The 12,908-nt window shown below is 38.2% G+C and overlaps 1 protein-coding gene across 6 annotated transcripts in view; it reads right to left on the bottom strand.

The window, feature by feature from the left end:
• ZFYVE28 (zinc finger FYVE-type containing 28) overlaps window positions 1-12,908 on the bottom strand; it is a 147,238-nt gene that overhangs the window by 48,736 nt on the left and 85,594 nt on the right. For all 6 annotated transcript variants that reach the window (XM_048942542.1, XM_048942544.1, XM_048942546.1 and 3 more), the window contains exons 3-6: window positions 9,028-9,165; window positions 6,275-6,477; window positions 4,494-4,583; window positions 3,191-3,280 (exon numbers count right to left, since the gene is read on the bottom strand). In XM_048942542.1, the coding sequence (XP_048798499.1) occupies window positions 3,191-3,280; window positions 4,494-4,583; window positions 6,275-6,477; window positions 9,028-9,165 (521 nt within the window). The remainder of the gene's footprint in view (window positions 1-3,190; window positions 3,281-4,493; window positions 4,584-6,274; window positions 6,478-9,027; window positions 9,166-12,908) is intronic.

The raw sequence follows: 12,908 nt of genomic DNA, 5'->3' as shown, positions 1-12,908 counted from the left end.
TTCTTTTCCTTTGGCTGAACAGATCCAGGTTACTCAGCCTTTCTTCATACAGGAGATGTTTCAGGACCTTAATCATCTTTGTGGCTCTCCTCTGGACTCCTTCTAGGAGATCCCTGTCTTTCCTGAACTGGGGAGTCCAGAACTGGATACAGTAGTCTAAATGTGGCCTCACCAGGGCAGAGTAGGGTGGGAGCATAACCTCCCTCAACCTGCTGGCCGCACTCTTTTTAATGCATCCCAGGATACCATTGGCCTTCTTGGCCACCAAGGCACAATGGTGGCTCATGGTTAACCTGTTGTCCAACAGGACCCCCACGTCCTTCTCCATAGGGCTCCTCTCCAGCAGGTCATCCCCTAACCTGTACTGATGCATGAAGTTATTCTTCCCCAGTTGCAAGACTTTACACTTGCTCTTGTTAAATCTCATCAGGTTCCTCCTGCCCAACTTTCCAGTCCTTTCAGGTCTTGGTGTCTTCTGCTCACCTGTTCACTAGCAAGCACCTTGCACAGCCACCTAAAGCTTTCTAAAATAGCGCAGCAATGCTGCTGTCACAAGTAATACAAAACCCACTGAAGTATTTTTAATTTTTTTTTTTTAAAAGACCATCTGGGAAATACTGCTCTTCATCTTCTACAAACTTAGAGTCTGGCTCATACCCTGGTACCAGGATACTACTGTAGTCTCACATCAGGTTGGAAGATGGCCATTGAAAAATTCAGAATTGTCAAGGCAACAGAAAGTTCAAGAAATCTGACTAATGAACTTGATTAACCTTGCTCTGGGGGCTGGTGTTCTGAGGGCAGGAGCAGGGAGGGGGAAGAAGTGGAGCAAGAAGCAATATGCTTCTTTTGCAAGTTTTTGTGTTTGTGTGTGCACGTCTTAAGACAAATTATCCTGTTACCAAGGATACATTTTTTGTTTTTATTTTAAGCTTTACAAGCATCAACAAGAAGACTGACAAAGCAAGACAGTTATCACTGACTCATGTAGTAATGTTCTGCCTGAACTTCCCTTCTCTCTGCGTAGAAGCTAGAGACTGCTTCTGCTGAACTTCAAGCAGACAGAACATCATTCTTTCTCTAGTTTCTAGGTTCACTTTCTTTAGATCTTGATTCTAAGAATAAGAAAATATAAGAAATAGAGGCTATATGAGAATATAAGAAAAAGGGCTGCAGCACTACAAAGAATGATTATGAAAAGGTCTCTATTTGATATCTCTGAAAGAGTTCTGAATCAAAGCTTGAAACTAGCTGTACTGTGGAACAAAATTAAAATTGCAAAAAAAGTGTACCTTAGTATTTCCTAACTATTTCTTCAATTCAAAATTCATTGACACCTGTTAACACACAATGCAACATACAATGTGTACAGCAAGCCAATGTCTGAAAAGAAATCTTAAGGGAAAACGACTCTGAAAATGATTCCTTAAAGAAAAGCCTTGCTAGTAGAGGATCAAAGGAAGCCAGCATTTCTCCTTGCCCCAGATGCATACTACATAGATTATATAACACCAACAACACAGCAGTGTGAAATCAGAGACAGATGCTACTCAAAGGCTTCTCCTTTCACAGTCCAAATAAAAGGCTTGCAGTTCTTTGAGACAGCACCATAAGGATGGTGTAATTTTGCTGCATAACTTTGCATGGCAGTGATTTATTTTCAAGTCACCAGATACTCGGGAACAGTTAAATTGATATATTTTCTCTCTCTCTGTCCTTCTTTGTAGCTTGGGATTGGCAATGCATGTTTTCCAGAAAGTCTTTGGTTTTCCACCGAGCAATTGTGCTCTTCTTTGTGTCCTCCAAGAGCTTCAGATTGCATTCTCACATTCATGCTATCTCTTGGTAACCAGATTATTACTGTTATTTTCATTAGAACATCACTTACAAAGAATATCCCATTTAAGAGAAACAATGGGCCACAGGGATTTCCAGAAGAATACCGCACTCAAGATTTGAGGCATTTTATTTCCCTACTACCACTATACTACTCCTATACTACTTTTATTAGCTAACTTTAAAACATTCCCAGTGGTAAAATATTTAAAATATGCTGGCTTTACTCCAGAGAAACTGCTGTCTTATTAAATCAGGAACAAAACGCACTTGACCTGATCAATCTTGAAAAAACTGTGAGAAGCAAAAAAACTGTTTTAATTCAGTTGTTGGAACAGACAGTACAGTTGGACCAGGTCCAGAGGAGGGCCACTAAGATGATCACAGGGCTGGAGCAACTCTCCTATGAAGAAAGGCTGAGGGAACTAGGCTTGTTTAGCTTGGAGAAGAGAAGGCTCCAGGGAGACCTCATTGTGCCCTTCCAGTATTTGAAGGGAGCTTATAAACGGAAGGGGGAACGGCTGTTTATGAGGGTGGATAGTGATAGGACAAGGGGGAATGGTTTTAAACTGAGACAGGGGAGATTTAGGTTAGATATTAGGAGGAAGTTCTTAACACAGAGGGTGGTGAGGCACTGGAACAGGTTGCCCAAGGAGGCTGTGGATGCCCCATCCCTGGAGGCATTCAAGGCCAGGCTGGATGTGGCTCTGGGCAGCCTGGTCTGCTGGTTGGTGACCCTGCATATAGCAGGGGGTTGGAACTGGATGAGCGCTGTGGTCCTTTTCAACCCAGGCCATTCTATGATTCTAGCATACAGGGTACAAAACCATACAATAGTTTATACTTATTAATACTTTCCTTGCAAGAGATTTAAATGGACTCACTGGTCACAATGTATTCAGCTTGTTATGAGAATTTCTATCAGATCTTGACTAACTAAGAAAAACACACAATTACTGATAAATATGTTTGCTTTTCAGAACAAGCTACAGTATTTTTGAGTGACAGAATATCTGCTTTGAAAAAGATCTTTTGTGACAACATGACATTCTATTCACTGATGTTCTTGATTCATCACTCAATTACTATTTTCTTTTCTGGAGGAAGACCAACCAGTAGTTCTAGTGCCCTGCTTTCTATAGCCCACCTCTTCTTCTCTTTCTTTTTGCTCTTGACCTTCTACAATAAACTGGCAATGACTCTTCTTAATTAAACATTCTCTTTTTTCTGTAAGAAAATGCAAGAAAACTCAGGTGAAAGAAAATTTGTCAAAATTCTGAGCCAAGTTTTCTAAATCTTAAATCATTTTGTAAGTGAATGGAATTGAAGAAAAATAGTTAACAGAATTACTTACCATACAATGGCTAGTCTTGGAATAGTAAACATTAAAGCTGGTTCATAGTCATCAATCATATCTTGAGTGAGGTATCCAAGCCTCAAGGCTCTAAGCAGAAGAATAAATTGATTTAGCAACAGATTAGACTCACACAGAAACCATTTCAACAAGAAAAAAATCTGAAAACAATGTTGTGAGGTAAGCCCAAATGACTGTTGCAGTCTCCACTGTAAAAATTAATATAAGAGAAAAAATATTTCAACATTAAAAGCGTTTAAGATTATTCAAAACCAAAATAATTTTTACGCCACTTTCCCTTCTTCTTCACTTTTTCATGACTGTTTTCACTTGTTACTGGAAAATACTGGTGATTATGGGCTTACAAGCAAAATCTTTCTAAACTAACATGAAGTATTTCTTTTCATTTGAATTAAAATTTGCTAAGATCTTTTAGGTCAAAACACACTAAGCTTACAAACGTAACTAAAAGTTAAATAAGCAAACAGTTATCACAACCCCTCATCATTCCCTAATAACTCTTTTCAAATATCTTAAGACCCTTTTAGATCTGAATCCCTATTTTTAATTTTTTAAGGCTTTTCAACTTGACAAGATTTCTAGTTTCAAGTTTCTAGTTTCTTCATAGTTTCTTAATTGCTTTATACGTTTCCTAAATTTGTCTACATAACTGTGAAAGATGACACCCAAATGGCACATTGCTCCAGCTGATAGAGTTGTTCCTGAGCAGAACAGAATTAACAGCTTTTTCTTCTTCTTTATCAATACTTTTATTCCCAAATGACCACAGCTTGCTTGGTACTAGCACTAGATGGACTTATTTGATATGTGGCTAACTATAACTTCCACATTCTTTCCCACAGTCCACTGCCAGGTTATCCAAAGCTGCAAAAGACAAGCCACGATTTTTCTTTGAATGGGCAAATATATGGTATTTATATTTATACTTGTTGCACATATTCTTGACTGAATTATCATTAACTGTTGATGTCTTAAACAGATTTAGCCCATTTAAATGCTAACTCTTTGTTCACACAGCTACAACTAGCCACACCAACAATATCACAAGATTATTGCCTTTTCTTTTATGACCAAAAGAAAACACTTGAACCTGGCAAGCCTGCATAATACTTCTTAAAGTCTGCAGTTGGATAGTTGCTAGGAAAGCATATAGCCGACACTTTTATGATGCTTCTTAAAGGCTACTGGTGAAGTATTTCTAGAAAAGTTCAGATTGAAAGCCGAATGCTTCAATGCTCCGAGGCATTGAAATGCAAAACCAGGAATTAATGGAATTGCTTACCTTTCCACAGTTTCACAAAAAAGTACGATTACCTCCTGCTGTACATAATATTCTTTTGGAGACTTCACAGGTACCATAGCCGACACGTAACTGCGAAGATTATGAAATAGTCAGTGTACAACTTTTTTACATGATTTACCAATTCAGACTGTAAATAAAAACAAACCTAGGCCAAATCATCACAGAAATGTAACATTTCCTAAGCCACTTCATATTTCAGAGCACTCACTACAAAAACTGTACAGGGTAAGAAGCTTTATGAAATGCAGCTGATTTACTTATTGCAAATGGAGTTAGTAGATCTCAGGATTAATTTATACGTGTAATTACACATCACACAATTGGAACTTCATTCTCCATGGCACAGGGAGACGTGTCCTACAAAGATCTTTACTACCACATCTTGATGATAGAAGAGTTGACGCTGCATTTCACACAAAGAAAAAAAAAACCCACTAAAATATATACTTTATCTGAAAGGTTTCAGTTGAAATTCTATTAGCGAAATTCATTTAGTCAGCACAGACACAATTTAGGAGACTTAAAAAGTTGGTCTCACTTCTATGTGGGATTACATGCAGAAGCCCTAATGGACAAGGCAAGAAACACCAGTAGAAGGAAGAGGTTTGCTGTCATATTATCCAAACAGTGTTTGAGGACTAGACATAACATAGAAAGAAATAAAGTTGCTTCAGAAAACAACGACAAACAAAACTGCTGTATGCACACAGGTTTGAACAGGTCAACTGTGCAGAATCAGTGCCTGATTGTCACTTGTGTCTGCATGAAAGTCACACTTAGAAAATGTTTTCAATCAGCGATTTCAATGTTTTCCAATACAACAACATATTTATAGCTTTCTGAAAAAAATAAATGAGTAAAATAGAAGAGTTTACAAACACTGAGGTAGAACAAACTATAACGGAAAACAGGACATTCTGGGAAATATTCCTAAGAAAAGATTAAGACAGTATCCAATTATAAGAAAAACTGTTATGCTAAAGGTAGGAACAGCTGTATTATATTAGATCCATTGATATTCTTGTCCAGGATCCTGTCTCTAACTAAACCAGCACCTCATACTTCTAGGAGACATACAGGAAGCTGGCATAAATCATGCAACACAATACAAGACTCAGTCAATAGGATCTTTAACCCAGTAAGTAGTTATTTTTCTAACCCCAGAAGCAATTATTTTTATTTTTGCCATAAACCTCCAAGCCATAATTCTTTCACAAGCTTTTAAATCAATATGTTCTTGGCTTTAATTATGGCTCATGTGTAAAAGCATTTCCTTCATCAGATTTCAATTTGCCTTCTTAAATTCAGAGTACATCCCACTTTTATCCCTTAGCAGGAGAGGGAGCAAAATCTCATAATCTCTACACTGTTTGTTATGATAAATATTTTTTTAATGTCTCTTATTTGTCACCTCTTCTCTGACAAAGAAAACATTATGGGGAGAGATTTATGGCTTCCTTTTGTGTTTTGGATAACCTCCCTCAAATGCCATATGCCAGCATGCAAATGGAAGATTACGGCTGACTTGCAGAGAGCAAATGCCATTTGCTAAAAAAGCTATTTAATTTGCTATTATTGCTACAGTGGAAGAGAAAAATATAACAACATAACACATTACTGAAGAATTCAACTGCCATGATAAAAAAAATTAGATTTTTTTTTTCTAGAAAAAGAAAACAGAATAAGCAGCTTCCAAAAAACAAAAACTAAGCAACAGTGACAGGGAAATGGTCTCAATGCATTTACTTTGGATACTTTACCTTAATTCAAATTCAGCAAAAAGGACATCAAAATGCTTGAGTGAATCTTTCATTTTTTCAGTGTAGAGGTTCAAATCTCTCAAGGCCTGGTCACGTATGATATTTCTAACTTCCTCTAGGCTGCGGGTCAGATCCTTGGCCAATGGTCTCATTGCCATACTCTCAATTTCCCGATTCATAATAATTGAACCAGCAGCCAGACACTATGAAAACACATTGAGAGAGAAAATACTTTATAAAGTTAATTTCATGTTAACAAAAGCAGAAGATATTTGATACTTTGACCGGGGCAGGGCTTAGCTTCATTTGTTGCTAACTGTTAAATAACTCAAAGATTTAAAACTGTTACACCGAGAGTCCTAAGACTTCGCCCAAAAGGTCAGGGGCAGCTCAGTCAAGGAGATAAAAGAGTGAGAGGAAGGTCAGCAGATGAGCCGACAGAAAGCTCTTCCCTGACTGACAAGGAAATCTGTAGTAGAACGTATCCTTGGTGTGTGCATGGATGGCTTGCAGAAAAGGGACACAAATGCAGATAAAATATGATCAATGGCTGCTTAAATCCAGGCTGGACTGCTTTAATTTGTAAAATAAATCTACAAAAAGGAAATAAATTCTGCTTAAGAGATTCCTTCCTCTGACTAGCTCAGAGCCACTGAACGTATACTTTTACTTGAACATATTAACTTTTTTTTCCCCCAATAATAGAAATAAGTTATTTAATAATCTTTGCTCTTGGCTTTGTTCCCTTACAGATAGGTTAGAAGACAGATTAGAAGACAAGAAACATGGACATAAGTTCTCCAAGCTGTATTAACAGAAATATTTTCTTTCACTGAAAATGTAGAGGTTTGTTTTAATCTAAATCCTCATTTTATTCTTTTCAAATTCCCCTCTGCAGCTCTGTGTCACTGCTCCTCCCCTCTGCGCTCTGTGGAGGGACCATTTCCTCAGCTCTGGATGGAGGAGGTGCAGTCCCAGCACTTGATCAGCAGCCGCATTTCTGCTTTATGCGTACTCACAACCAATTGCGTTGTTTCTTCTTTTAAGCCAAAGCAAAAGAAAGCAAGATAACGGGCCGATAGGCTCTCTTAGTCTGATGACTGAATGTGTCCGCACTGACAGGACACGAGTGCTATGTAAAACTTCAGCACTGCATGCATTACATCTCCGAAACCAACAGGAGAGCTCAGACCACAATGAAAGTTTGAAGTGGGAAGATTACAGGTACGAGCTTCAGGAGGAAGTTTTTTTCTCCTAGAAGATAGCGGCTTTCTCAGCGATTCCCACAAGCATTTTCCACCACGCACTCAAAGAGAAGTTATTACCTTCGTTGAGATTTTTCCTGTTTGTTTCTGCAATCCCAGTGTGTTAGTCCCTTAGAAGAGAAAAAAATAATGGGACTCATAGGGATTCAATATAAAAGGTGGCCATGCCTGCAGTGGGGGAAGATGGGAGCTTGATGATCCTTGAAGTCCTTTCCAATCTGGACCATTCTGTGATTCAGTGAAAGGTTTTATAAGGAATTACCCCATATTATTCTCTCTAACTACCAAGGAAAGGCTACTAAGTCAACGTAGCAGATACCCTCAGCGTTTTAAAACTGAGCTGGGTGCCATCTGGCTGAATGTAGGTAAGGTCACATCTTAAGATGAAGAAAAGCTGCTGCTTTCACTGCTGAGCACAGGATTATAAAGCACTGATACTGCAAATTCCTTTTGTAAATTCTGCCCAGGACAACCCCAGCCCAAAGGAGCCCACTATTAACAACTGCCAAAGAAACCTTCAGAAACAGAACACACAGAGATATATTGAACACAAGAAGACAGGATGTGCTGATATAGATCATATACTATAAAAGGAAAGGAGGCACTGGTAGAGGTTAACAGCAAAAGCTGAGGGATTGCTTCCAGTAGAAAAGATGCAAAGCTGAAAATAACATAAGGGGCTGTTTTGTGCTGAAATGCCTACTTCCCCTCCACCTTAACAAAAGCACTGTGTTTAAAGTCACCTCAAGGCTAGCAGATTTGAAGAGTAAATTTATCATAAAGATGTCATCGTGAATTTTTTTAGCCAACAGATATCAGTATTAATGAATAAGCACCTTACAGACCACATCCTTTTTTCTAATTCTTCAGGCTTCCCTTGATTAATCTAATTGTGGCTCAGTCACTATTAAACCCCCTGCTCCCATAGGATGCTGTGAAAGTAGGTCTTCAAGAGAAACCAGGTAAGAGAAGGAAACGTTCAATGTCTTGCACAGAATCCATCTTATTTTCCACATACATATAGAACAAGTACATTAAGTGCGAGAAATGTCAGCAGAACAAAGTTCTGCATGTTTAATGAGTTAAAAGAAAATGACAGCATACACTCAAGTTTTGCAGAACTTTTCTCCTGAGAAAATTTCCTTATATCCCTTTGCTTCTAAGGCTTTCAAAAGCATGAGATGTGAGATGGCTTTTTTGGATAAAATTCGTAAAGAATAGAAATCAAATGCTAATTCAAAAAAGGTCAGTTTTTATAAGGTGGTCATATTGACAACAAAGAATTACAAAAATCTGTTCTCAATAACCAAAGCCACAGTGAAAGAATCTTCTTCCACTGTGCATTCACAGCAAGTTCTCAAAGATCTGTTTCCACAACTTTGTAACTAGATGGACCATCTTCAAAGAAGTCTCCAACTTCCAACTGCAAGCTTTATACAACAAAAATTTGTCTATTAATCCCAAGTAAAAGAAATACAGGAGACTTACTTCTGCTCCAAACCAAAGCTGTCCTGCAAGGTTATCATGGCGTATTTCTTCTGGAAACTTAACACAAAAATCTCGGTTGGCTCGTTCGTGAGGAATGCATTCATCCATTATTTGATTTATGATGTTCAAAACATTATCCTGAAGAAAAACACAAGATAACATTATGAATTGTTCCAGAGAAATTCCAAACTTTTTTTTTCCTAATTTTTAGTGAATTTATTAGTGAGACTCCAAATAAGTAAGGTAGAAAATGCAGTATGTAATGATAAGATCATCATGCACGTGCACCCCCTGTGGTGAAGAAAAGCAGAATGTTGCTTGGAAGGAACTGTATAATCACAGAATATCCCCAAGATGGAAGGGATGTATAAGAATCATGAAGTTCAGCTTTGTGCAGGACCACACAAAGGAAGAGTAGGAATGGACTTTTTGTAGTTTTCTGATAGTTACTCAGACTCACTTCACTTAACTTTGAATACTTCAGTAGGACTTCTGATGAGGAGGAATGACTTAAAGACCTTCTTACCTCCAGCTAACTATCTGCAAGATACTGGTAAATCAGCTAGAAGTAGAAGTAAATTAGATTTCTTTCATTTCATCTCAGCAGCCCCAGTGACATGTGTTCCATTCTTCCTGAAAAGAATGGCCTACAGAATGCCCTGGAGCCATATAAGAAATTGACTTATGTTGTGATAGTCAGGGTTGCGTAAACTTGAGTTTGCCCCAGAAATAGAGACAAGGAGGTTTCACCACTCCAGCCCCCAATAGGCAAAAGCTGGCACTCCTCTGTGCCTTCCAGACCATCCAGGAGGATGTGGGGACACAGCACTAATTAGAAAGTGCTTAGTAAGCGCTCTAACCCACCTCTGGAGCAGGACAAAGAACAAAGTGCTCTAACCAGCTTCTTGATATGTAGAAAATAATCTGTATTCATTGACTTGAGAAGATAATTTTCACACAACCCTTCTGGGTACTGCAAGGAATTTAATTACCATAATAAAGGTAGACTCAGAGCACAGAGAAGGCTGAGTGCTTTCATTATAAAGATGCTTTGTTTGTCAGGGGCTTTTTGCTCTATTTACAGAATTCACATTCTACTTAAAATATTTTTCAAACAAATAAAAACAAATCTGTCATGTATAGAACTGTTTAACAGGCAGAATTGCTTTGAGAGTGCTCTTCGCTGTTGTATCTTTCTCTGCATTTAAAAAAAATAATAGAGGATGGGAATTTTAAATAAAGCTGCCTTTTCTGTACGCTTCCCAGTGAGAAAAAACAAAACCTACTCCTAAGTTAAAAAAAAAATAAAAATAAAAAAATAAAAATGAACATCTATATTTTCTGTAATTCCAGTGCAGGCTGCTGGAAGTGCTCTTGCCACAAAATAATCTTAGCACCAATCCTGTAACCACAATGGTATCTATCCGAAAAAATAAACAAATCAACCAATTATGAGGGGCAACATTTATTACACAATCATATATGGTATTTCATCTATTGCTGCAATTATTGAAGCACTCTTATATGAATGTGTCTAGCTTATTTAAACACGTGAAACTGCTAGAGAGCATGCAAAGGAGGGTGACAGTGATGGAGGAGGCTCTAGAGGGTGAGACGTGAGCAGCAGCTGAGGGCCCTTGGTTTGTTCAGCCCAGGGCAAAGGAGCTGAGGGGAGGCCTGATGGCAGCTACAGCTCCTTACAGGGAGCAGAGGAGCAGCGCTGAGCTCTGCTCTGTGTGACAGCAACAGGGCCTGAGGGAGCAGCATGGAGCTGTGTCAGGGGAGGGCAGCTGGGGGTGAGTGAAAGGGTCTGCACTGAGGGCGGTGGGCATGGAACGGGCTGCCCAGGGCAGTGGGTGCAGCCCTGAGCTGCTGGAGTCGCTTATTTAGCATTTGGTCAGTGCTGACAGGCATAGGGTCTGGATTTGAGGTGGTCCTGTAAGGCGACAGGAGTTGGGCTCAGTGATTCTACAGGACCCCTTTCAGCTCAGGCTATTGCATGAAGATGCCCGCACCAGGCTTCGCACTGACACTCTTGGCCACTTGCTGAAGGAGTAGCAGCCTGCCACCACTTGCCTTCCTCTGGGTAAACTGGACTGAATTATGTGCAAATTAATAGGTAGCGTCAGGGTGACAAAGGCAGACTAATGGCAAGTCACTATTTTCCTTCCTCCCTTCTCCTCCTCCTCAGTTCTGTATAATACAGATGTAGATAAAAGGATCAGTAGAAATGCAATTTCTTAATTCCTTCTAGGTAGTACTCTCCCCACATCATTATACAGGCAAGATCTAGCTGGGAAACCAAAATATTTTGAATGTAGGTCACATAAGGAAATCAGCTCCTAAACCATTTATTTCACTTCTCTAAGTAACAGAGCAAAGAGCAGAACTGAGGATTATAACTTATAAATTGGAGAAAGTCACAAGTCACTCGTGATGTATTCTAAATCAGTTACAACTGATCTATTTCAAGTGCAGGTGCTTTGTCTGTAGCTCCCACATTAGCTCAACAGCAACAGAAATTGGCACATCAGAATGAAAAAAGCAAGATTTCTGTTTTCAGGGTATTGGTATAAGTTTGCAAAGATCTTTTAATCTCTGCATCAATTCAGTATTAAATGCAACCCTACCAGTTGAATTTTTACAAAGGCTGCATAAAATGTAATAACATATATTAAAGCAGGGAACTCAGAAAAGAACTGCATTTGAATCTGATTTGTATCAAGTTTAAATAATCCAATCCAATTTTAGTTTAGGACATGATATTCCAACTGATTTTACTTGGCACCAAACTTGAATATGAGAAAGTACAGTTTCCCATTTCTTGTTTTCTAAGAAGCTGCACAGAAGAAGATAGTGAGGTCCATATTGAAAAGCCTTTCCAGATTGCTTATTTAAATAATCATTTAACTTTAATATGCTCCTTTTCAAATGCTACCTTACTTTACAGCAACAGGACAGACAGAACTCCCATTTCATAATCAACTACATTCTTACATAAAATTCCTGATACGCCAAAGACAGCTTTATGCGGAGTGCAGGCCTCATATTTGTGTGTTTTTCTTTTTTTTTATATTTGAAAAAACAAACAAACAACCCTGAGTTTCCAACTAAATCATCTCAGAAACTAATTACAGACATTATGAAATTTTGTACCTTAATGCACAGATCACGTATTGTAACTGAAAGCAGTAATATGCAATAAAGATACCTATATTTTTACAAAGAGGTATATTCCAGTAGTTCAGTAAATCATTTGTTTACTGTGTAAAAGGCATTTGATATTTTTTCCATTTCTTCAGGAATTCCTCGAGTTGACAGATGCTTCTGCTCTAAAACACCACCCAAGATCTGTCATCACATCTCCCTTTATGCCATGTTTCCAAAATAGGTTTAAGAAAGAAAAAAATAAGCAGAAACAAAAATATGACTTATTTGTTATTTGCATAGTACAAGCAAGTTAAACCATTGGTAATAAGGGTTTTAATATAATACACACTTTCAAATAATAGCAGGTTTTTTTCAAGAGTTACCTGGCTTCACATTGGCAGCTGGTCATTGGGACAAAAAGCAACGTGAAAAACACAATTAAAGAAATGAGCACCTTTCCCTTCCTAATCTACTGGTGATACTGTAAGATTAAAAAAATAATATTTGCTAGAACTTTAATATTTAGTTAGTGTTAAGACTGTTCTATGAAGTAAACTGTTTCTGATATTTCAAGATGCATAATTTCACAAATTCTCTCTACTGTGTTTATTTTATCCTGCTATGCGGAGAAGAAGACAAATACAGTTCTCCATCAGATTCCTCCTCTGTTCCACTCTTTCTTCTTATGACACCCAGAGCAAAGAAACCTAAATAGGAAATTTAAAACACTT

The sequence above is a fragment of the Lagopus muta genome, chromosome 4 (assembly GCF_023343835.1).
Source record: "Lagopus muta isolate bLagMut1 chromosome 4, bLagMut1 primary, whole genome shotgun sequence".
Classification (NCBI taxonomy): Eukaryota; Metazoa; Chordata; class Aves; order Galliformes; family Phasianidae; genus Lagopus; species Lagopus muta.
Note: the sequence above shows the minus strand (reverse complement) of the source record. Positions and strands in the feature narration are given on the sequence as shown.